Source organism: Miniopterus schreibersii (genome assembly GCF_964146895.1).
Source record: "Miniopterus schreibersii genome assembly, chromosome: 1".
NCBI classification, from domain to species: Eukaryota; Metazoa; Chordata; class Mammalia; order Chiroptera; family Miniopteridae; genus Miniopterus; species Miniopterus schreibersii.
Window position 1 is genome coordinate 195,379,262 of NC_138101.1, and position 25,206 is coordinate 195,404,467.

Genomic DNA, 25,206 nt, shown 5'->3' on the forward strand with positions numbered 1-25,206 from the left:
GAGTAATCAATCGCCTAGAGACCCATCAGGGCTTGGGTAATAGCAGGCACCGAGGGAGACTGCTGACTGTGACGGTCCTTGCACTGCAGCAGCTCAGGGTGTGCCCACCCCGGCACCAGGGATGACAGGCATAGAACCCTCACCTTCTCCTTCCTCTCAGATAAGATCCAGGCCGGCCCCATCTCCATCCTTCCCGTCTCCATCCTCCCCGTCTCCATCCTCCCCGTCTCCATCCTCCCCGTCTCCATCCTCCCCGTCTCCCCCTCCCCACCGCCACCCTCCCGCATCTGTCCCCCTCTCCGTGCTGCTCCCCATTTGCTCTGTGCGTCGCCTCCCCGACTGGACGGGCATTACCTCCAAGGCAGGAGCCACCCACCCCCGCAGGGCCCAGCTCACCGCAGATGCTGAGCAACCCAGTACGATCACCTGAATCACGCCGAGTTACCTAAGACCCCCTTAGACAAGCAATCATACAACAGCTCCAAGCTTGAAGTTTTAAAAAGCAGACCGAGCCCCTCACCTCCCAGCCCCGGCGGGTGAAGGCAGCCCCTGGGGACCAGCTCCTCCGCTGCGCCCTCTCATTCCCTCCACAGCAGCCTGAGGCGGCCCCGGGCCATGCAGCGCTGAGTCCCACAGGGGGCTCCAGGGACACAAAGAACAAGACCGATAAGCGTCTTACAGGTGCCCAGGAAACCCAGTTCTACGAGACCTGGAATCCAGGAAGGCTTCCCAGAGGAGGGGCTGCCTGGAGTGCTGGGTGGGCCCGGCCGGGTGGGGAAGGAAGGCTGTTCTGCAGAGCAGAGGTGGGGAGGTTGAGGCCATGACATCGGGAGCATGTGTGGAGGCTGGAGGGTGTGGATTTGCTGCTTGGGGGCTCGGGGGCATCTGCCAACCTGTTCATAACTTACGGATAAGCAAGGCTATTAGGATGAACAGACCCCGCAGTTTCCAAATCGGGGGTCCTTCCGGGCAACATTCCCAGCCTTTAAACTACCTGGCACGGAGCTACCAGCCTCCGTCCGGAGGCCAAGTTCTGCCCAGAATACCCCACTCCCACCACTGCCCCCGAGTCCCGCCCAGGCTCGGGCCCACCTCCCTTCCCAGTCCCGATTCTGCTTCTGCCCACCTTCCCCAGAATTCAGCTCTCCCTTCTAACTTTGGGGCTCCTTTGGTACCTCCACTGGTGTGCAAATTGCGTTCTGCTGGTCAGTCGGATATTCAAACATTTCCTTACCCCTTTGTGGGAGGTAACACAGCATAGTGGAGGCGAGTGTGGGCTCTGGAGTCAGGATGCCTGGGGGAGGGCAAGGGAGGAACTGGAAAGCTCCCCGGAGGAGGTGACCAGACTGTGTCTTGAAGGGTGAACAGGACTTCGCAAGATGAAAGGAGGGGGAGGAAGAGAGATTCAGGCAGAGAAAGTAGCGCAGGCAAAGGCTGGAAGCATGAAAATGCTTGACAAGGAGCTGGGCGAGGCTGAGTGTAGAGTGCTGGGTTGGAGAAGTGGAGTTGGTAGGGCTGGGTCAGGAGGGCTGCCCATAGCGTCCAGAAAGGTGGAGACAGTGCCTCTGAGCCCCTAGAGTGGAACTCAGGGCAGAGGCCACCAGTAAAGGTTGGCCGCCCAGCCTCCTGGGGACACAGCGCCTTCAGCTGGCCCAACCCTCCAGAGCACCAGGCGGCTCCTGCCCAGGTTTCTAAGTGACCTCGCCAGCGAGGCGCTTTCTGGCCGGGCCCAGCTCGGCCCTCCCCCCCCCCCCTCCTTTCCCGGTCTCCGAGTCTGCGATCCTATCAGCCGTCATTTTTTTTTTCATTCATTCACTCACTGATCACTATCCTGCGCCCTTCCGATGCCTCAGACAGGCCATCCATTTAATTCTGTAAAACTAAACAGCACGCTCAGCCCTTTCAGGACGCACTCTGAGCGTGATATGTTCTGGGGAATGTTTTTCAGAGCAGTGAAAAATTTAATTTTTTCCCCGAGCATCGAGATGTGTCAAACATAATTTATGCCTGGACATAATTTATCCCTAAAGATAAATATTGAAACCCAAGAGAGGAGAGACGGCTGCAGAATTTCCAGGGGCGGGGAGGAAAGGGGGAGGAGAGGGGGTCTCCCTTCCTGATCCCACCACCGGAGGGGTGAAAAAAGTGTAAACTGAACGAAAGGAAAGTAGCTAAGTCCAGGTCTGGTCCCAGTCTCGCTCGAGACCGGCTACAGACTTTTTTTCTTTACAGGCCTCTTTTGTGTCTGTTGAACTGCTGCTCTGTCTTGCATAAAACCTCTTGCCATCGAAGTCCTCAATTAAAGTCACCTGCTGGTCTTTGTCAGCTGAGCTTGACGCTGTCAAATCAGGCAGAGCTCCTTAAGCCAATACAAGTCATTAGAGATCCGACGTGGCGGACAGGAGCCATACATAATCAATTGATATCTTCCTCTGCGGGGTGGGGGGGTCCTGGGGAGCCCCCCCACTCGCCTCATCCGCAGGGGCCCCTACCCCTGGATCTAATTAGGCTGAGGCTCGGCAGGGCCGAGGCGGCGCTGAAAGGCCATCAGTAGGCGAGCCCATTAATAACTCGCCGGTGCCCTGCGTATTGTAATTGTCAGGCCGCAATTTACAGTAATCCTCCGATGCGAAAGCCCAAATCGGGCAGCTGATTGGAAATTCATACCCCCGTTTGAAAGAGAAAAGCTCGAGATGCGTGGGTTCAAGAGTCAAAACCTGCAACCGTGTGTGCTGAGTGACAGACATTTTAGTGCTAGCCTGGGACCATATTTTAAAAGGTCACTGAAAACTCTTGGCTTGGGCCCTCTGACAAACAATGAACATTCCATATATTTATTTGCCATCTCTTTGTTTTTACAGCGAGCAGAATAAATGAGCGCGGTGACGTTGTGCGGGCCTGCGTATTGTCAGCACAGGCTATAAGTCATTATTAAACGCCATCAAATCAGACCGAGCCCAGTCAAGGCAATGAGACTAAAAGTTATTTGCATTCCTTCTGTCATAAAAAATCATATCCCCTTACTCAAGACTTTCGTTTCTTTATTAAATGCAGCCACAAGAGCATTTCAGGGTCTGGCAATATAAGCTCAGGAAAACCTTTCTCGGTGTAACCCAGTGTAACAGCTCAGACCCGCTCCCACTAAAAAGTCCCAGCTGAGAGTATCTGGGCACTCAATCAAGACATACATATTACTTTTAAATAAGATTAGCCTTTATATTTTGCTGCTTAAGTTAAAACTTTTCATGTCATTCTCTACTTTTATGTAAACTCCAACATAATTCTGTTTTAGCAAAACACTTCAAACAAATTAAAAACCTCAAGTCAAATGTGTCCTTAACAAAAACGTTCTTAATGGCATCGCAGTGCGTTTGCTGACACTGAAACACTTTTAAATATGATGGATTTTCCCTCCATCTTCCTGCGTTTGTAATTACGACGGTGCCTTCGGTTACAATGGCAAAGGCAGTTATCTGTGCTCCAGATACTACTCCGCTGATAGCTGACCAGTGACCAGCAGCAACAGTGCAAGAAGTGGTCTTCTCCTGCCTGAGTCCACCTGGGCTCTGCGACTGTGGACTGAGAGTGATCGGGGGAACTGCTGGGGGAGGGGGTACCCCCGAGGGGCACTCATGGTCAGTCTGCGAGCTGTTGATTACAGTATCTTTCTGATCTCAACGAATGGTTGGGAGGACGTTGGAGGGTCAAGGTAAGGTTTGGACACTGCATCCATCCCTAACCCCGAAACGATGTCCGTGGCCACTACTCAGAGTGTGGGGATCTGGAAAGGCAACTGCTCTGAAGAGTGAGTGACAATATAAGCAGTCTTGGTGCCCGTTTGGACGACTGATGAAAGGAAAGGAATGGAAGATTGTCCGAGGTGTCTGCCTTTTTACATCCACTCGGGTACTCGGTGGTATCTTTGGCCCGAAGCAGAGCTCAGCATTAGTAATACTCCCCATATCTCCATCCACTCAGGCACTTCCCGCCTGCCCATGGCATGTGGCACTCTGCACCCGGGGCTTCCCACGAATTGTCTCATTGAGGGCAACACCACCCTTCTGAGACAGGGAGGAATTACCATCCCTATGTGATGGCTATCAAAAGGAAAGCTTGAAGACGTGAAGAGAGTTGTCTAAGGTCACAACCATAGTGTGGCAGGCAAGATGGCACCCAAGATTCCTGCCCCTGGGTGTATGTGCCCCACATAACACCATCCCCTTGTGTGGCCAGGACCCGAGAATATGATGGGATGTCACTGCCATGGTTAGGTCATGTTATATGGCAAAGGTGAAAGGATACTGCAAATGTAATTAAGGTCCCTAATCAGTTGGCCTTGAATTAAAAAGAACTGACATTACCCTAGGTGGGCCTGACCTAATCAGGTGAACCCTTTACAGACGGGTCCAAGCATTCCCTGAAAAGAAACTGAAGTGTGAGAGAAGCTCTCCAGCTAGCCTTGAAAGGCAAGCTGCCAGGAGCTCTGTATCTTCAAGGAAACAAATTCAGCCAACAACCACGTGAGTTTGGAAGGATCCTGAGTCCAGATGAGACCTCAGCCCAGCTGATACCTTAACTGCAGCCTGTAAGACTCTGGGCAGAGGACCCAGCCAAGCTGTGCCCAGACTACTGACCCACAGAAACTGTGAGGGAATGAACGTATGTGGTTCTGAGCCATCAAATTTATGTGAATTTGTTGCACAATACAAAACACACGAGGCCAGCCATGAACTCAGGGCCTCCTGGCCACCATGCTAGTGGACTCACCCCAACATCCACACTCTGGCCATATTTCAACCCCATACAGGTACCTCTTCCTGATATTTAAAACATCAAATACAAGCTTGCTATTAAGTTTCTTTTGCCCAATCATTTTCTTACCCTAAGACATATTCTGAAATATAGTAAAATCTGTTTCTTGACTTGGTTATGACTATGAACATTACCTAAGAGCTTTCTTAGGACACAAAAGAGACCACAAAGCCTCTTCCTTTTTCATCTCAAAGGCCTGCAAACAGCAGCACAGTTGACACCGATACGGGGCTTTCTTGTTAAGCCCGTAAAAGTAGGCACCATGAGGAAAGTCGTACCTTTAGAAACACCTGACTAAATATTTCATAAATGCAGCACACAGCAAATTCCTCCCGTAGATTCACTGGATTTACAGCCATCAAACTATATTAAACCTACAATATCGAGATTTATCACCTATTAAATGGAGTCTCGTTTTAGTAATATCTCGCATTGGATCCCAAAGGGTCTCAAATGCCTCCGACCCTTCACCAGGCCACTGCGCCGTAACTCATAACGAGGTAACCAGAGCCCTGGCTGCAGCGCTCGCGGCCACACCGGGGGATTAGCTCGCCTGCCCAGGAAAGGTGAGCAGGCCCTGCAGGGGCGGCTGCGGCTCCTTTAAGAGTGTAGAAACGGTACCCAGACCCAGGCCCTGGGGAACCCCACAGGGAGCTGCAGATGGGGAGTCGGGGCTCCTCACAGGCTTCTGTCCCAGTGACTTTCAAACGTTCGGTTTTGACAGTAGAGCCCTTTCTTTCAACACAATGTTCTAAGTCAGCTCAACAAACAGATCAGATCAGATTGGAGGCGCTCCGGCGGGGAGAGGGGAGGCCCAGCCTCACAGCGCCCCTCCTTCCAGCCCAAAGCTTCAGCAGAGCAGGGTCGAGGCCGTTTCGCTTCCTCACCTTGGCTGCATGTTAGAGTCATCTGGGCGACTTTTAAAAATATGCAGATGCCCGGGCCCACCTGAGATTCTGACTTCGTGGCAATTCTCAGTCCGATGCGCGGGTCTAGCTCAGCCCCCACGCTACGTGTGAGGAACCCGAGACTCTGCGAGGAAAGAGATTTGCTCCCGGGAACACGGGGTTAAAACTGCAGCGCAGAACAATGCAGCCTGCGCTCAGGACGTCTGCAGGGGGATTGCCATCCATGCTGAAATTGTAAATTTGGGTTAAAATGTGTGAGTTAATTTTGAAGATTTATAGTGATCGCTTACCTTAAATAATTCCTCAAACATGCAGGACTTTATGACATGGGCAAATAGCATGAGCTGTGTCTCAGGGACCCCCCTGGACCCACCATCCCAAGAATAAAGTGGCCTATTGAAGAGGCTGCTAACGTCCACGGCACCCAGGACCAGCTACCACAGCGAGACTAGAACGCCTACTCATCCCTCAAAACCCTTTAGGAAACGTGCCCTTAATCCTCCCGCCTTTTTCTACTGGGTCTCTGGTCAGTCCTTTATTGGAGGGGATGCTAGACTGAAATTACTTGATTGTATATGCACAATTGTCCCCACCATAATGTAAGCCCTGAATGCAGGCTCTGTGTTCTGTTCCTTTTCAGGGATGTCTTCAGAGTCCCTGCCATCTTCGTTCATCTCTAAAATGGGCATCAGTAGCACTGACTCGCATGAAATCCAGCAGGAGTGACGGGAGCCGTAGGTACTCCGTAAATGTGTCCCGTCATTATTTAAACTTGGCCACCCCACTGCACCGGTCACTGGATTACATTCCGTGTCTTACTGCCTTCTGAGCAAGTATCGTTCCCTAAAGCTATCATAGTTACTTAATATCTGTCTCCCCAGCCCCCAGCCCCCCGCATCGTCAGCTTCCATGAGCCTGATGGGCTTGTCCGTCTGACCGGTTCCCAGAGGGGCCCAACCACAGTGGGTGCTGGAGCATGTGCGTGGATGGGCGCGTACGTATGCGGAGCAAAAGGGCAGGAGCATGACCTTGGCCTCCAGGAATTTAGTCTTGGCCAGCCATGACTCACATCGATTACCTCTGCATTCACAAATAACATTTCTGCGGCCTTGAGTATTACCAACTGCCAGCAGATCCCGTGAGCCAGCTCCTTCAGCGCGGAGACGAGGGGACAGGGGCCAGGGCGTGGCAGATCGGGGCGACCCTCCGGGCGGGCTCCGGGGCCCCAGCGGACTCGAGCCTTTTGGCCTCCTTGGCACAGGAGGGTTGAAGTGGAATGGGCCTGGGTCCTGCCTGCCACGTGGGAATCCCAGATGCGTAGAAATGCTCAGACCGCTGGTTGACGGTACCTCCCCTTTGTCAACAAAGCTGGTTTGAATGAGTTTTCGTTCTGGAAAGCCTGGATGCTCTATTTATAAACACAACCTCAAGCTGGAATTCTGGCTCGTTAAGAGGACTGATTCAGCCCTTTATTCCAAAATAGGTAAATGTAAGCAAAAATAGCTAACCACCCAACAAAACCCAAAGTGCCCTTTCGGCTCTTAGAAGAGCTTAAAGCTCAAACACACTTTCCCATAAAAGCAACTTCTGTCTCACGGTGCCTGCCCACTTTTGAGCCTGGGCTCCCAAAGGGGAAGACTCAGAGGACAATGGCTCCTGTTTCGTGAAGAGCCGGGCTGGCCGCCTTCTGTCTTCAGACAGTGGGTGCGCTGTGGCTGTGCCCCCTGAATGTGCTGCCCACTGGGACCTAGCGGCCAAGTTCAGAGCTGGGACTAGAATGCTGGCTGCCTCCCCAAGAGCCCCTCACTCATCTAGGTCCGCTCCTATCAAATACTTAGTAGCTGCTCGAGAAACGCATTCGGGACTGAGGACTCTCGATGTTTCTTACAGCCCATCTCATGCCAGGAAGGATCTATGGCAATGAAGGAACAGGTGATGTAGCAGGGTAGGCTGGGGAGATAGGAAATGAGAAACTAATATAAACACAGGGTCTTGTTCCCAGAAGGTAACTACCCGCCAATGTAAATGTGGCTGCGGCCTGTCTTCCCCACCAGGATCCACTCGGATGCAACGGCCTGCACCAAGGGGGGGCTTCACGTTACTCACGGCTCTTCCCCAGCACTGTACTGAGAAGGTGCTTAGTAAGTATTTAGGTGAACAGATGAACTAGAGGTCTGCTAGAAATCTGGCTCCGAGCTGCCCAGGAGTCAAAGCAGAAAGGGAAAAGATCAGCTAGAAGATACATAGCATCCATTCAAACCCCACCTTCAGGCAAAGCACAGGCTCTCCCAGACATTTCCCTCCCGAGTCTTCAACTCCACACGGAGCGGCTGTTAGACTGACCAGGAAACCCATCCTTCACCCGAGACGGTGACACAGGATTCAGGAGGGACCCAGGTCCCTTGGTGACTACGGTAAAAAGCAGAGCTTTTCCTCTCCCTCCGCTGGAACCACCCCCTCCCCTCACCCTGAGCTCCCTGTCTCCTGAAGTCATTCACGGGTGCTCACAGCAGAGCAGACAGCCCAGCATTTGGGACCCGGAACACGGAGTGGTGTTTAGCACAGTCCTTGGCGTCCCAGCAGCTGACGGACATGCAAGGGGGTGACAATAGGATGAGATGTGCCGAGAAGGGACTGGGCCGGCGGTGGGAACTGAGGCTGAGCGTGGGGCTAGGTATGGGAAGGAGGTGTCCTGAGGGCTTGGCACCCAGGCACCTCTGCAAGGAAGGGGTTACTGGAGTGTAGGTGGTGTCGGAAGGGGCCCAGGAGTTTCAGGCGAGCTGACAGCACAAACGCAGGTCCCCCACCGCTGCAGACGTGATTACCGGGGAGAACCACCCGCCCACCGTGAGGGAGGCCAATTCCACGAGCTGTGTCCCGCTCTGGGACCGTCAGGGCCCAACACCTGGACGTGCACGCCAAACCTATTCTGACACAAAACACGTATTTTAATTGTTTTACTTTATGACTACTAGTTGCAAGCCAAGTTTAGCCAGGACCCCAGGACCTAGACTCAGCCATGAACAGGAACCTAAACGACCGGGTAATGAGAGAACCTTAGGGTTCCTTTCCAGGCCACCAGCCGCAGGGACAGCTGGTCAACTTCTCACGTGACCTGGGCCTAGTGGCTGCCAGAGTAGCCAGGCTGAGTTCCTGGCACCATCAGCACCATGGTTCGCCATGTGCCCAGATGCCCTTGGCAGGCGTGTCTCCAGAGCGGTGCTCAGGACGCTGCTACCGCAGGATCTATGGTGAGGGTGTCTTTGGTCTAATTAGTCTGGGGAATGCCGCCCTCTCTTAGGGTCCCAATGCCTTCAGCATAATAAAGAACCCCTTTAACTGTTTAACCCACAATTGCCCCAACTCAGATAGCCATGGAACCTTTCGCAGCATCCCATCTGTTTAACATCCCTGGCAGTTGCTCAAGTCTCTTCCCACTGCAAAGTAGGGATGGTAGGAAGTCTTACAAATGAAAGGCAACGTTCAAAGCAAAAAACAAAACAACAAAAAAACAGAGAACACTCCGGCTAATACACAGCTCATCAAAAGTCAGTTCTTAAAAAAGCTTTTCAAGGCAGAAAACATCCCCTTCACGCTGCAAGACAAAATGCCACTGGGGCCCCACTCCTGCTGCGAGGCTGTGTCTGTCACACACACACTTTGGGATTGAAGCCCCAGCTCCACTTGCTCACTTAGCCCTGTTGCAATGACACCTTCAGCACAACAGGAGGGGCTTTACTGAGGGAGGGGCTTTCCTTTCTTAAAAACACCCGCAACGCCAAGGAGGGCGGGAAAAGCGGAGGTTCAAGAAAACGCCTGTTTCCCGGGGAATGGGGACCCAGCGGCCTCTCACCAACACTGGCCTCGGGCCGAGTCCTTCCGTGGCCACTGGGCACGTCCTAGTTCTTCAGGATGAAAACACATCTACTTTCCCCCTTCAGTTGGAGAAGTGGGAGGGAGGGGAAAGGAAGGGATTAAACTCTTACAAAGGAAAACTAAAGTCTTTTTCTTCTAAGGAACTTATACTCACCACCTTGTTCCTACAGCCAGGTCATTTCTATTAACACTTAGTTTACTGAGGTTACAAGAAGGCTGGGTCAAAGCTTGGAATAAAATTCTTTCTCAACCCATAGTTTGGAAGTGGGTCCTAAGAACCTGGAAGCTGAGCATTCTGTCCACCTGGTTTCAGAAGGACCAAGTTCTCTTAGGGAAAGTTCAGATCTCTCAGCAGTAACGCTGGCCCTGGAACACACCAGTCATGTGGCAGAACTCAGAAAAACATGCTGGTGTGGCTTAAATCGTGAAAGGAAGAGAGAATTATTTTTACAGAACTCCACAAGGAGACTGGAAGCACAACTTGGTCAACAGAATCTCATCGTATTAAACATGCATTTTCATAAGGCTTGGAATTAGAACATTTTAAAGACCATTTCCGCTGCAACTACTTGAATTACCACCCACCTGAGCCGATCAAATTGCAAAAAGGAAAAGATAAAGGACACACAGTGAACAGACCATAACTTTATTAGAGATTCACTCGGCTACAATTATTACAAAAAAATGACGAAAGGTAATTGTGGCCCATAAGGTGCAGACTGCAAACCTGCAGATGATACATGTGAACAAGTTACATCATGTCCTTTAAAAACAGCTGCAGCACGTGATGGTAAATACTTTATTGTCAATCAATTACATGTTAGTTTTACTTGATTTTAGTCATTTTCCTTCATTCTATTTACAGCAGAAATGTTACTTTTGTTCACTTTCGCAGTTTTGCTGTGGAACCTGCTGCCGCAGTGAATTCTGAAGGCAGCTACAAAATTTAAACTGTCTGTGGTTGATGTCCAAATAAAAACGGACTAGGAAAAAAAGCAGTTAGTGACGAAAATATATTTACAAGTCAGTTTCGCAAGACCATTTTCACTGCTGGTGGAAAACACTGAGTCTCAATGCAGATCCCCTAGACATCGCTGCTGGCGTCTCCAACCACTTTTAAGATCATTTTAATATTCTTGGTCTTCAACATACCTTAAAAACTTTTCATGTACAATATAAAATAAAGGAATTTATTTGGAAATAATTAAATTCCTGAAAAGTAATCAGTGGTTGAAAAAAATACACCTATTTAAATGTAACTGAAATAACCATATAGGTGATAAACACGGCATGAGTTTCTCGTCTGCAGATAACACAAACTGGCGAAGGACTCAACGTAATTCCAGATGCAGTTTAAATAAAAATATCAAGGTCTCAGTCTGGTGGGTTACATGTTGTGTAAAGAATTAGATACCCTAACAGAAGCAGATATAAAGTTCTAAGGCCCTGGGCCTCGGGACCGCATGTGGTGGGTCTGGAGTCGGATTGCGCTCTCCGACCGCAGTCGCCGTCCGCTCCGCTCCCGGCAATGGCCCGAGAAGCTCCCTGCGGGCGGCAGCTGCGTTTGGGAACTGAACCAACAGAACCGAAGCGCCTCAAGTCTCCTGCGACTTAGGCAGGTCATTTGAATCTCTCTGAGGGAAAGCTACTATTAAGAAAATAAAAATATTAGTATTTTAAAAGATAATTACAGGAGTGTTAGAGGTCATTCTACATTTAATCATATCACATAATGTAAAAGAAAAAAAGAAAAAAGTAACAAACATTTTAAAACATAATTGAGAGTTTGGTTAACAAATCTCTGTCATACTTTCACAAACAGTAAAAATGCCACAGACGAGAAGGATCTATTTAATTGTGCAAGTATATATGACATGTTGCAGGCATCAGAATTAACTTTTTCAAATTCGGTAAATCAAAACAGCAGCGCAGCCAAACCACATTTTTCCTCTCGGTTAAGCATCTTTTCCTTGAAATGAGGTAAAGCATGGTACCAAGTGCAATGCTTCTCTGTGCTACATGAACAGAAGGGGGGGCTATTACAAACGCAGCATAGTTAGGACTGCTGAAGGTACATCATAAAAGAGATGAAAAACATTTACAACGAAGGTTCAAGCCAACTGACCTCCACATAATCATCACAAGGAGTTTCTGCAGTTGCGTCTCAAGACAGGCTCCTCAGTCGTCCCCAGGAGTGCTGGCACGACACCCCCACAAGCAGGTTTCCCCTGTTACATTCGTCTCACATCGCAATCATGGGAACAAAAAGATGACACACATGGTGGGGAAGTGGGGCAACACAGACTGATTCTTTTTCCTTAATTAATGGACTCGAAGCATTTCAACAAGCTAAACGGGAGAAACTTTACAGCATTAAAATCAGCAGCACAAAGCATTCATAACCATTTCATAGTCTAACTCATAGCTTTTATTTTTTGACGTAGTAACCAGGGGATCATAGAACGCTTCAAAGTGTGAGTCACAAATTAAAATCAGTTAATTTTCAACAGCAAAAAAAAAAAAGAGAAAGAAATAGCTAAAGTTTGCTGTTGGTAAAACATTTTGAATGGTAGCGGGAAATTTGAACCCCTGAGAATGCATGACCTAATCATATCCAAGTCTGGACTTTTTTTGTATTAACAAAAAATACTCTTCTTAAGGTTACAAAATATATTGAGGCATTTTTCTCCCAATGGGAATTGTAACTGTGAAACAACCCAATGTTGGTGCCAGGAGGTGAGAGAATCCCGTAACACTGGGATGAGTGCACTAGACAATGCAAAGCCCTAAGCTCCTGGCAGCAGGTAGTTTATAAATTATTCGGAGATCTGTGATATGACTTCATCACAAATCACCCTCACAAGTAAAATTCACATCCAGCTTACTTGTTCATTGTACATGTTTACAGTTATAGGATTCAGGTGCTTGGTTTTAACTTGCCAGGAGATCCTATGTTGGGATTTTTTTAAAAAACAAATAGAAATCTAAGGTTCCAAATCAGAATTCAATATTTTAAAAATGAGCCCACCCAAATTAATTTGCTCAAAAACTCTTTTAATAATAGATCCACCCCAATTTAAGGTTGGAGATGATGAGTGACGCTGGAGAAGCTCAGCATCCCCCTCAGGTCTCCTGGCAAGTGGAGCTGAGTTTCCTGGGCGACACATGCAGAGGCGTATCCCTGGGAGCGGTGGTGCAGACAGAGCGGGAGGTACAGTATTCAGCTGCAATTCAAACGCAAACGCAGCGCTGCATGAAATCAAGCTCAGAACAATGTGCTGGGAAATATTAGACACCTCTGCTCAGCTCTCTTAACCTTCAAGCATAATTAATGGGGCAAATTGCAGCAAACCTCTACTGGTATGTTGGTGGGAGTGCAAGACTGACCCACAGCTTTTATAAAGGTAAATTAAGAGGTATTATAGGTACAGTGCAAAAAAAATTACAATTTCAAGCATAATACATAAACATAGCACCAAACAGGGGGAAACGCATGCAAAAGAAAAGAAGAACTGAGGTATTTAGGTGAAAAGTGCCTACGGGCCTAATTAGAGACTCAGGCAAATGCCTAAAATCATGTTTTCTTTCTTTTCCGTGGATGGAAATAAGGAGCTAGTTGATCTAAATTAACGAGCTAACTCACAGATGTGTCACAATCACGGCAGCTTGTCGCAAACATTACACTTCCACGGCACGAGCAGCACAGCTTTGGTAGGTGGCGGACACGCGACGCCGTGAAATACAGTGAGAATTTACGTGAGGAGAGTAACGGTCAAGGTGCTGGGTTTGCTTCTTTCAACAGGTAACTGATGAATTAGAAAATCTGCAGCATATTTTAGGAGTGATATGTCTAACATTTATTTTGTTAGAGAAACAGCCTACAGGGCAAAATTATTTGCCACAATTTCTATCAGTGGAACTACCTAGCAGGAGTTTTTTTAGTAAAACTGGATATTTAGCCAAAGATCATTTTTATGACGGTGTTTTAAAAAAATCCATTGGCTACAGATTCTGGTTTTTAAAATGTCTTCAGTACGTGACAGAAATCCTAATATCCTGTTTTAAGTTCAGTTACAATTACACTAGTGAGTTGTGAATATCACACTGTCTCAACAACTAATGCACAATAAAATAAAGGGAATGTAAAATCAGTTTGTTCCAAAAGAGATTAGAAATGAAAGAATATCCAAGAGGACGTTACTTTTAAGGCAAGAACCTTTGTTATGCGAGACTACGTGGCATGAGAAAACTAAAACTGGATTCACCAGCATGCCAGCCGATGACCATTAAAATCTGTCCCTTACTGTTAAGTGCAATAGCGCCCGGGAAACACCATCTTACCCAACAGAACGTGGAAACAAAGACGACACCGGCACACTTCCCTCCCTCTCGCAAACTGCAGCATCCTATCGGGCTCCCCAGCGATGTGGGACTGGCAACACCGCACAGACTGAGGCTGGTACGAGGACTCTAATATCACTCTAGGGATTGTATGAGGTTTCAGCTCCGTGGCCTCCTAACACTAAGCAAAGGTGACAGAAATTAAACTAAAAACAAAACCAACATACAAACTATCAGTAATTATTCTGAACACTTGCTAAATGTCATTAAAGCACTCTTGTGATTCAAACAAAGCAGAAGTGAGCAAAGAGACAAGATTGTGTCTGCGCAAAAACTAAAACTACAATTAGTTCCAAGATTTTTATACATATGTTAAATGTTTTATTCTGCAATCTACCTTGTTACCAAACTTGAAATTCTGCCTTCAATTCATTCCACTCAGTATCAACTTAAATCACCCTTTTCAATTTAAATATTTTCCACCTTCATTCTGCTTTTTAAAAAATTTAATTTTAAAAGGGGTTTCAGCTGTTGGGAACCTGAGGTTGGTTAGCTTTGAGGCTTCGGAGGGCTCTTCTTGCTGCTGCAGATTTGGCAATCCTGTAACTGCGGCCAACACCTTTAAATTTTCCCTTTCCTACTACTTCCACGGTGACTCTGACCTTGCCATCGTAAGTTCTCTCAGCCGGGCTGTAAAGAGGCCAAACAGCGAGAGTTAGGAGTCAGGCGTGTTTATTATGATTGTCAATCAGCGCTGAGTGCGCTCTGGGCCACGAGCCCGCGCGCAGGCTCACCCCGCAGGGGAACGCGCGCCGTGGCCTGAGCACAGGGCGGCAGATGGGCTGCCGTTTCTCCTTAATTCAGCAGCCCTTTATAAAAACAAAAGAGGAGTCAATCAGGCCAAAGTGGAAACTGCGCGAGAGGGCGCCCCAGTGTAAATATTTCTCAGAGTCGTTCACTGAGAACTTTTCCTCTTGTTTTTGAGGAGGTTAATTTTTTCCATGCACGTTTTTGCTTACCTAAATTTGGCGGTTTCTGGTTCCATTTCAAGCAATTCTCGCACAGGGGAACGGGGCACATTTGCAGAAAATTTTTCTATAATCGAAATGAGAGAGTAGTGTAAATAATACCCTTGAAGTTGTTTCTAACTTTGGTTCTGCTTCTTCCGAAGGGGAGCCAACAGTACCTATTAGGGGCCGCATCATAGGATAGTACACCTGCCAGACCATCTCCAGTGACATCCCGCTGTCCATGTAAATGGCACCAGCCAGCGACTCAAAGATGTCCCCCATGGCCTTGGGAACCTCGATGTCCTCCTCCTTCTCTTCATCCTCCTCGGGCCGCCTGAGCTGTCGGGCGAGAGAAGCGACACGTAAGCGCCGAGGCCTCAAGGGCAGGCCGCAGGCCCGCTGCCCTTCCCGCCGGCCGCCCTGCCCTGCCTCCGGCTCCGCAACAGGCTCTGCACAGCCATTATCTTCTCTGGAAATAAAACGTGTTTCCAAACCTCTCAGGAAGAAAGAAAGAATCCCCCCCATTTAATATTCTACACCCAGCAAAGAAAAAAGGTTTCTAAATAAGGGCAAAAAGAACTTTAACACAAAATTAGAAACAGTCAACACATGTGTATTAAAAACTTTTCAAATTCACTCATCATCAAAGAGCTGCACCTTAAAGGGCGCTGCCCCGGCGCCTGGCGAGACCGAGGCAGCAGGCTGACCGGCCAGCGGCGAGGACGCCCGCTGCCTGGGAAAACTCCACTTTCTTGGCAGGGAAATTCTCTGTGGAAGATATTTCCCTCCAAGCTCCTTTTTATGAAACACTTAATACGTGTTCGCTATAAAAGAGTATCTGACACATAACAGGTATCCAAATGCACAGAACAGAAACTTTACGTAAGTATCAAAAGCCCTTGAAGGGTTCAGAATTCTTTGACAAAGCAATTCCATCTCTGGGAATTTATCTTAAGGAGGTAACTGGATATATACACATATTTATCACATCCATGTTTATTAAAAGTCCTAACTAAAAGCAGCTTAAATATCCAGCCACAAAGGATGACTAAATATGTTCCCTGACAGCCGAGTACTGACCAGCATGCAGCTATTGCAAGTCATAATGCTACTCAATACGTGGAAAGTCATCCCCAACACAGTGAGTGGTAAAAGAGGTTGTAGTATATTATGCATGATATTACTCCATTTTATATATACACACACATATATATGTATGTTTACTCTACACACGTTAGCAATAATATATCCCCAAATGTTAATCTGGGTTATTTCTCAGGCTGTATATTTGTGTAACTTTAATTATCTTTTTGCTTATTTGTGTTTTCTAAAATAAACATAAACTACTTGTGAAGTAGAAATAAAAAGCAGGGAGACAGTAATTTTTAAACAGGTTTGTTTAGTGACACAAAGTTCTATAAACCATTTATAATGCCAACTACTGAAAAAATAAGACAGTTATGGTTCACATATCATGGTTTAGAGGTAGAAATTTTAAAATGTATGAAGTTTAATTCTCTCCTTTTACAGATGAGGAAATTGAGGCCCAGAAAGGTGCACAGAGTTCTTAAGTTCAAAGAGTAAATTAGAAAAGCCAGACCATAATCTTTCCAATTAGCTTTTATAACTTCTATACATGTTTATATAAACAAAGGGGAGAGAAAGAGTGAACACAGAGCCAGTAGGTCCCACTGTCGTGTAAAAAAGAATTTAAATATAATTTTAGCGAGTCCCTCAAATTCCAAGCTTACAGCATTTGTGCAGAATGGAACCAGAGACAGTGCTGTGTGTGAGACGGTTCTAATTCCTAGTCTCACTGCTGGCCGCTCCCACTCAGACTGCTGACCCTGGGCGAGGTGCAAGGGAGGGAACACGGCCAACTAACCGCCCCCAGCACAGATCCTGCACCTCACAGGCTGCCTGCCTGCAGCTCCTCCTCAGAACTCAGGCCCTTCGCTTCCCACAGGAAACCAAGGTAAGGCACAAAAGCCCCAACAATGGTTTGAGAAGTAAAAAGGAAGGTACAAATCAGAGGAAGAACAATTACAATGGCTACTAGAGGAATTTATGAATAAATTCCTCAACCCCCGTAAGAAATCTACAGAAATAAGAAAAACAAAGGGACCGGTATGGAAGAGCGTGCGCAGGGATGCAGATGGATGGTGGTGAACGACTAGGGGGACACTGGAGACATCGAAGCAACACCCTTTCCAAGGTTCACAAACACATTAGAATCAGCTCCATCACCAAGAACCTTTGGCTGAACTTACAGTAGAAGCCTCTCAAATTCCAATGGTTGAAAATGTATAGTTTGGTTTTTAACTGAGATTTTCCCATTTCCAGCAGAAGGAGAGTACGTGTTTGTGCTGCTTACCTGAGACATGAGCAAATATTCCTGACCCATTTTGAACAGCAAGGCAGACGGAATAAATCTTGCGAGCTCTCAGTAGGTTAAGGCTACCATGGGGGGGTGGGGGTGGGGGGCTGCACTTCTCTGAAAGCCAAAATGGGACCAGAAAGGGTACCACATACCTGACTGCTCCGGGCTCTCTCTCCCCACGTGAATGACCACACTTTGCGCACTGTGGGCGGCCAAGTTTAAAAGGCCCCCTGAAGACTCCACTCACCCCAGTTCTCCCCAGGACCGTGCAGGTGCCAAGCACCACAGCCCTGGCCGTTGGCAGGCCCTCTGGACAGCTGTGTGGTCAAAGCTCTGAGCCTGCCCAGAACCCCAGACGGTTGGCTCTAACTCTGATTTGAACATATTCTCAGTAGCACTGACCTCGGAATCCATGCCCTGCATTTCGTTCTTCTCGAGCTGGAACTGCACAAAGACATCAATGACCTGGAAGAGCTCAGGGGACACGGCTTTGAAGTACTTGTGGTAGTCGTACTTCACGGCCAGTGACGCGAAGATGGTGTTGTTGACCAGAGCAGAACGCAGGTCGGTCAGGACCCCTGGGGAATGCTGCCGCGGGTCTTCATAAAGGTGCTTGGTTATGAGGTAGTCCAAAATCGCATCTCCAAGGAATTCGAGGCGCTGGTAACAATCTGAAGGAGGAGCCAAAGTGGAGCCGTGAGCCTGGGCAAAAGCATTTACAATTTCCACAGAACGGCTGATAGAAAGGCCTGACCCCAGAGCCATTTCAGAGAGTTTTATTGGGGCTCATATCATATATTCTTCAATGACATCACTTGACATCTCACACTTACTGAAGCCTCTGGCAATTACATTTTAATGGCAAATTAAGCCCATTTCTTATATATAAGTTGGGGTCATAACATATTTAAGTGGCCCAAAGAAAAATGGCTTGTTAAGGGGAAAAAACCTTTCCCAGGTGACATCATTATCACCGAACCCTTTTCCTCTGGCACCATGCTGGCCAGGCAGGTGCTGGGCACTGTCCTAAAGTCTCACACCATCTTGCAGTGAGGCCGACTCCGCACGCAAGCTTCCACCTGGCACCATCAATGCACAGCACTCACTCTCGAATGTGTTTAAGTGACACCACTCCTCGCCACTCCTGTGTAACAGATGTTACACAAGATGACAGTTAGTACAAGAAGACCCTCTTCTCAACTCAGATTAGAAATGTTGAATTGTGCCCTGCCTGAAGTGACTCAGTTGGTTGAGCACTGTCCTGTGCATGGAAAGAATGAGGGTTCCACCCCCAGTAAGGGGCATGTGGGAGGCACCCAACTGATGTTTTGCTCTCACATTGCTGTTTCTCTCTCTCTCCCCCCGTTCCTCTCCCTCTAAAAAAACTTAATTAAAAAAAAAAAAGTTGGCCTGGCCAGTGTGGTTCAGCATCGACCTATGATCCAGGAGATCAGGGTTCGATTCCTGGTCAAGGCACACGCCCAGGCTGCGGGCTCAGTCCCCAGCAGGGCGCATTGCAGGAGGCAGCCAATCAATGACTTTCATTATTGATGTTTCTCTCTCTCTCCCTCTCTCTTCCTCTTTCTGAAATCAATAAAGACATATTAAAAAGAAAAAAATGCTGAATTTGACACAAACCAAGATTGAGAAATAAAGAGTTGGACATGAGCCAAGACCTTAGGCCAAAGCAGTTGGTTGTCAAAATGTGAAAAGTTATCAATATTAACCAGTACCTAAATGTTCTCAGTGATTAAAGAGAGTACGTTCAACTGAGGAAACTGAGGCAGGGACAGATGAAGTGACTTGCCCCAGCCTCCCCAGTGATTCAAAGGCAGGGGCTGAGGTAGGCTAGAGCCCAGACCTTGCCCCAGGACTGTGTAGTAGAAACCACGCCTCGTCTCTTCTCACCAAGAAAAACAGGTTTCAGTGTCACAGTCTTTCTAGTCCAGAGTCGGATCATTTTCACTTCCTGGCTTCACATTTCTCAGACCATCCTAATCTACGTTGTTTTTCTTACACAAACTGTGTAGCACTTTGTTATTCCCGAGTCAAGCACTCGTTCCTCTGATACAGAAAAACATGGAGACTTCACGTTTTGCAGGCTGAAGCTGAGTTTAGCTTTTAGGTGCCTATTCCTCCTAATCCCGTGGGCTGGGAGCCTATTAAGTAAAGAGGGGAGAAACATGGAGCCCAATGCAGAGCAGAGACAATAGCAGTCAGAGCGAGGGCAGTGAAGCCTTCTGTGAAGTCATTTCTTATAATCTATTCATCTTTAGACTTAAAAAGGCCCGAGAGAGGCCTTTTTTGTTCACGAAGAATGATAAAAGGATGTGGAAGTGCATCCAGAATATGTAAATAAATCAGGAAGCCAAAGCAGCAGAGAGGCATTGGGGCAGGATAAAACAGGAGGGGCGCATCGGAACGCCAGGGCTCCGCTTTCCCTAATTGCGCAGCACATAAAATGACATATGTGAGCATAGGAGAGCGCTTTCCTCCCAACTATCAAAGGGGCCATGTAGCTCTCCAAAAAATTAAAGGCTTCTTTCGTGTGTCTTTGCTTCCTCCCCCCACCATGCATATTAGGCGCCAAGTTTGAACATGCATAGATCACTTTTTTTTACAGGGCCAAAATAATGCGATTCGCACATGGTCGCATTTTCAGAGTGGGGCTGGGTCTGGGCTCCTTACCAGTAATGGTATTGTAGTGGTAGGAGGCATGAGTGAAAGCCTGCAGGAGGTAAGCCTTATTCTTGAATCTGTAGTTGATTTTCTCTTCAAAATTTTCAAAACCCGATATCAGGTGATTCAGTGTCTTATCTGCGTCTGGATGATCAAACATACATCGCGGTGGGATCTTCAAGCAACCGTACTCCAAGTCTTTCAATACGGGGGAGCGGGAGCTGGCGACCGAGGCAGCAGCCCAGCTCCCTGAAAGGTTCCTTTGTTGGCTGTTGAAATTCTCCCTAGCGGGGCACATGGCCTTTTCCCGATCAGTCCTTTTAATTACCGGGAGCACCTTCAGCCCCAAGGAGCAGAGGAAAAGCTGAGCAGCCCTCTCACCACAGCTGGTTAAATAGCAGCCCAGCAGGGCTTCCACACAGTCGGCTATGCTTTTGTCAGCAATGCACTGCTCAGTGTGCAGGTCATAAGAAATGGACTGCTTCCCTGTGTCAACACCACAGTTTTCTTCTGACGGGTTCCAGAAGCCCACCACAAAGTCGTCTTCCTCCACCGCTTTGCTAGGGTCCAGGTAGCACATTGCATCCCAGGAGCTGTAGTCAAAATCCTCCAAGTCAGCCGAGAATGGCATGCTACCTACGGAGGCTTTTTTGGGCATCTTCCATTCGTACGCAGAGTCAGTGGTCGAAAACGGAGAGAGAGGAATCTTCTTTACAAAAGCTCCTGATCCCATTAGCATGTTGTCTATGAACTTGATATGCTCCTGGTCGTACTCCAGGAGGTCGTCCTCGTAGTCGGCATCCTCCTTGGGCGCCCCCCACACCAGGTCCTCCTCCTCCTCCAAGTCGTCCTCCAGTTTGCCATTAGCCAACATGCAGTCCTTTGTCTGCAACGAGGGGGAATGGGGAAGGAGGGGAGACAGAGCTGCTGTTTTTAAAAGGGCTTGAGACTCAATAAAAGCAAGGGTTATGGATAATTTCAAATGACAACCACAAATACTAAAAGGCAACTTTAAAATCATGGCCATTTGTTTTCAATTAACATAAAATAAGTTATTTAATCATATAAACAAAGTAAAACATGTTCTTTGAATGTTCATTTTCTGAGTTATAAAATGACCTTTATCCAGTATGAAGCTTTAAGCTAAGGATTTTATACTTGGTATATGAAGTTAAAATTAATGTCCACAAGGCAAACCTTCAGCTGAGAACTCTAACTCTGGCAGGACACACAATGAAAGCACTCATGTGCCGATCAGAGAGATCTTCAATTTTGCTGATGAAGTTTTAAAAAGATTTTCTAATTAATAAAATTAAATTCCAGACGAAGAAAAAGAATTACCTTTGCAATTAGGAGTATACTATAAAAGCAGATACAATTATTTATTAAATCTTCATAACGTTAAAAATGTGCAAGAGTTTCATGATAAAGTTTCTGTCCCTATTTCTACTTTGAATCAAAGTACATTTGCTACAATGTAAAACTAAAAGTGATCACTGAACCAAGCCATGAATTTGAGAAATTATACTTTCCCCCTCCACCGAGCTACAGTAATCAGGGTAACTGATTATAGCATAACTGACAAAAATAGAAGAAAATTTAGACTAACACGAAACACAACAATCCAATTTCTGTCAGGAGATCTTTACTAATTCCAATTTCTTTGGCAAAAACTTATTTTGTGAATGACAACCTTAATAATGGGCTAGGATTCAGTAATGATGTAACTTTTTTGCAATGCTAGGAAGATGCCAAATTTCTGATGAGCAATAAAATTAAAAAAAACAAAAACAAAAACACACACACCAAGACTTGACTTTGGGGGGAGAGGCAGCAGGCTGTGTTCCAATCTGATGGTGACAACTTTCAGAGCGTTCTGAAAGGTTCTCAAACTTTTTGTCAAGCACTTTTTAAATGCTGCAAATATTTTCACTTTAAGCCAGACTCAAGAGAATTACAAACTATAATAGTTTGAAAAGTAGTAAGAGCAATGAGCCTAGCCATATATACCTTTAACTATGTATATATTTTTAAATTTTAAAAAAGTTTATAAAAATTTTTCTAGAATAAGGAAGAACCCCAAAAGAAACACTAGCAGACCTCTAGGAACTATTTCCTGTTAAAAATCCTATACTCTCCAGGTAACACGAGTTGTTTTTTGGCTATTGTTTGGTCCTTAGAAGACAGGGCCAAATCTCAATTTTTAAAAAAAAATCAGACTGAACAATTAATTAAAAACATCCTTATATGTTCTTTATAGAGACGCTAACATTAGCTAAAATTAGCAGAGCACAAGAAAAACAAAAAAACAAAACGAAATGAAAAAACCAAAGGACTGAGTTTTATCACAAATAAGCAGTATGATCTTGGGCAAGATTCTTTAAGCCTCTGGGTCTCAGTTTCTTTATCTGCAAAACAGTGGGATTCTACCTCACTAAATGATTTCCAGGAGCACTTCAACCTCTAAAAGTAAAAAGCCCAGCACGGAACTCTCCTCTCACAGTTCAAGTGACCTTTCTACCTGAGTTATTACCACCTGCGGCATCTGTATGCAAAGGTTTCGCTTAAGCCTATTGCTGAGTGGTAGGGCATATACAGCAGGAATGGGATGAGCATAAGCTTTTCAATAGCATGTAAGGGCCTATTTCAGTAAGTACAAATTATTCAGTAAAAGCATGAACGGTATTTTTAACGTATCCTGAGAACCCAAGTGCCAGTTCATCTGAAATGGCAAGAAAAAGAACTGTGTGCTGTAGCTTAAAAAAATATTTTTAAATCAAAAGGACATGCCAATGTCAACTTTATCCTAAATTTGTTTTTTTTAAAGAGTCAATTATATTATAAAACTGGATTTACAAAGCAAGGTAATTGTTACTGGCATAATTTTTGTAAAAATGTAATATTTTCTCTAAAGTTCTCAGAATCTACACATTTTCTCCTAAGGTTCTACCTATTTCTAAATTAATAACGTACTTTTTCTAACCCAACTGGCATTAAAATATTCTCTTGATGCTTTTCCACATACATTTAATTTCTATAAGTAGAACACTGCATGGCTTAAAAACACACTCAATATAGAGGTAAAAATACAGATAGAGTCACAGAGTGTGAGACCTGGAAATACTTAGGACCGATATCTGGGACATGCACGTCAGAAAGAAGACAAGAACATGTATAGTTAGAAAATATAGCCTGTGAAAAAAACGGTATTCTCATTGTTGGCCTGAAGTAAAAATGAAGTAACAATGAATCAGTTTATCACTTGTGCAAAATAACTTCTGAGATGAAACTGCCTGAGAGCGCCTCTCCCTCTGGAAGAGGCGCTGGAGTTTTCCAGCCAAGCCCGGCAGGACTGGTTGCTCTCCCAGCTCAGCTCAGCGGCCCTCCGAGGTGCCCTCTGGTGGCCTTCAAGACAAGACACCATGAAGCACTGCAGCGAACATTCGGAGTCTTCTGAAGTCATTGGCAAGATTTAAACTATTTCCAGAAAACTACAATGTTTATGTACAGTGATTTATTATGTCACAAAAGAAGGAACAGTCCTGAAAATACCCTGAGCTGCAAAAGCAAGATTTTATTGAAATTTCATTATTTCACAGACTGGAGATCATAGGTCAATGAAAGGTCATTTCACTGAACAGAGCTAAGTAAAGATCTACGATAAACTATAACAGGTTAACAGGAAAGTGAAGTGTTATGGGGTGTTTCTTTTTCTTCTTTTGAATCACAACATTAGATACTCTTCTAAACTCTCACAAAGGAAGATAACAGAAATTGTCTTCCATCAAAATTGCAACATTGTTTCTAAATCCAATGAAAAGACAGTCTATTTATAGAGTTATTAACTCAATATATCAAACATCTATTATAAACATACCAGGGAAAAGAAACAAAAAATTAATAGAACAAAATTCTCCCCCTCACCAAAAACTAAATCCTCCGGTTATTAAAAAACTTACCATTTCATCTTTTTCCCATTTATCTGTGTTACTTTTGTCTTGATTTACTATATAACCAGGAGGAAGCCAATTCACAGGGGGATCAAATATTGACACCACCATGCGGCTGGGCAGTCCCTTCTTTTTTCCAAGCCGATACAGGTTACAGTTGCTGACCTTCAGCAGAAAAGATTTATAAGACACTTACTATAAATGATCACTGCTGAAATTCACACAAGGCATATTAACATTTTTACCTAAATTACTGTAATTGGTTATCAATATAAAGACTGATAGAAAATATTAAATTCTACATTCATTAGTGTAGTTAAATGAATATTTCTGAGTATTAAATGCAGATCAGAAAAAACTGATATATATATGCAAATTCCTTATAAAGTCAAAATAAACAGTTCAATTTCAACCTTTTGAAAGCATAATCTGCTGATATAAAATGCAAATTGCTAATTGGAGCTATCAGAAAAAGAATCCATATAAAAAGTCCAAGATGTCACATATTCTCAATGAAATTAAAGTGAAAACTGGCACTGAACAGAGCTAAAATAATTTTATAATGCTAGAACCTAAGCCACAAATATGATTGCAATTGTAATGTTTTCTCGAACATTATTCCTTTTTGTTTTGTGTGGTATTGCAAGATAGTTTTTGTTCAGTCATTTTAAAATAGAGCAAAAGGCAATAAAGAACAACTCTCATGTTGATTTGCATCAATAAAACCCTCCATTCTGTTTTTCCTAAGGCCTCCATCACCTCCCTAATTTACTCAAATTATTGCATTTCTGTCTCATTTTTACATGGAAACTAGAGTCTAAAACTGTGAACCTCATTTTCGTTTTCTAAAACCTGGGTTTCTTTTTATTTAAGTACTTCATGAGCCCTTTCTCCAAGTAACCCAATACCATGGGGCAAGCACCCATCACAGGGAAGGCACTGGGTCCGGCATCCCTGAGAAAACGAAGTCCGCAAGACAAGAGTGGGCCCTGCAGAGAACACAGCTGGGAAGGAGGAGTCCACCAACACTCACAATGTGCTAAAGGGCTTTCCCACGCTGCCTGAAACGTAACAGCTCAAACAGATGCCAGTTTCCTTTCCCATACTATGAGAACACAACATCTCAGATGCCAACGAGAAGATGGAAATAACGTTGTCGACAGAAATGGCTGGCAGGATAGAAAAAGAGCTAAATAGGAAGATCAAATGTGAGACAAGCAGAATTCAGTGCTCAGAAATGGGGTGAGAGC

General features: G+C 45.8%; 1 protein-coding gene across 8 annotated transcripts in view; it reads right to left on the minus strand.

Moving 5' to 3' along the window:
- Nucleotides 1–10,226: 10,226 nt before the first annotated feature.
- DICER1 (dicer 1, ribonuclease III) overlaps nt 10,227–25,206 on the minus strand; it is a 68,057-nt gene continuing 53,077 nt past the window's right edge. For all 8 annotated transcript variants that reach the window (XM_081159364.1, XM_081159357.1, XM_081159359.1 and 5 more), the window contains 6 exons: nt 23,966–24,121; nt 20,016–20,892; nt 17,730–17,998; nt 15,124–15,286; nt 14,957–15,032; nt 10,227–14,627 (listed from right to left, as the gene is read on the minus strand). In XM_081159364.1, coding sequence (XP_081015490.1) covers nt 14,462–14,627; nt 14,957–15,032; nt 15,124–15,286; nt 17,730–17,998; nt 20,016–20,892; nt 23,966–24,121 — 1,707 coding nt within the window. In that variant the 3' untranslated portion in view covers nt 10,227–14,461. The remainder of the gene's footprint in view (nt 14,628–14,956; nt 15,033–15,123; nt 15,287–17,729; nt 17,999–20,015; nt 20,893–23,965; nt 24,122–25,206) is intronic.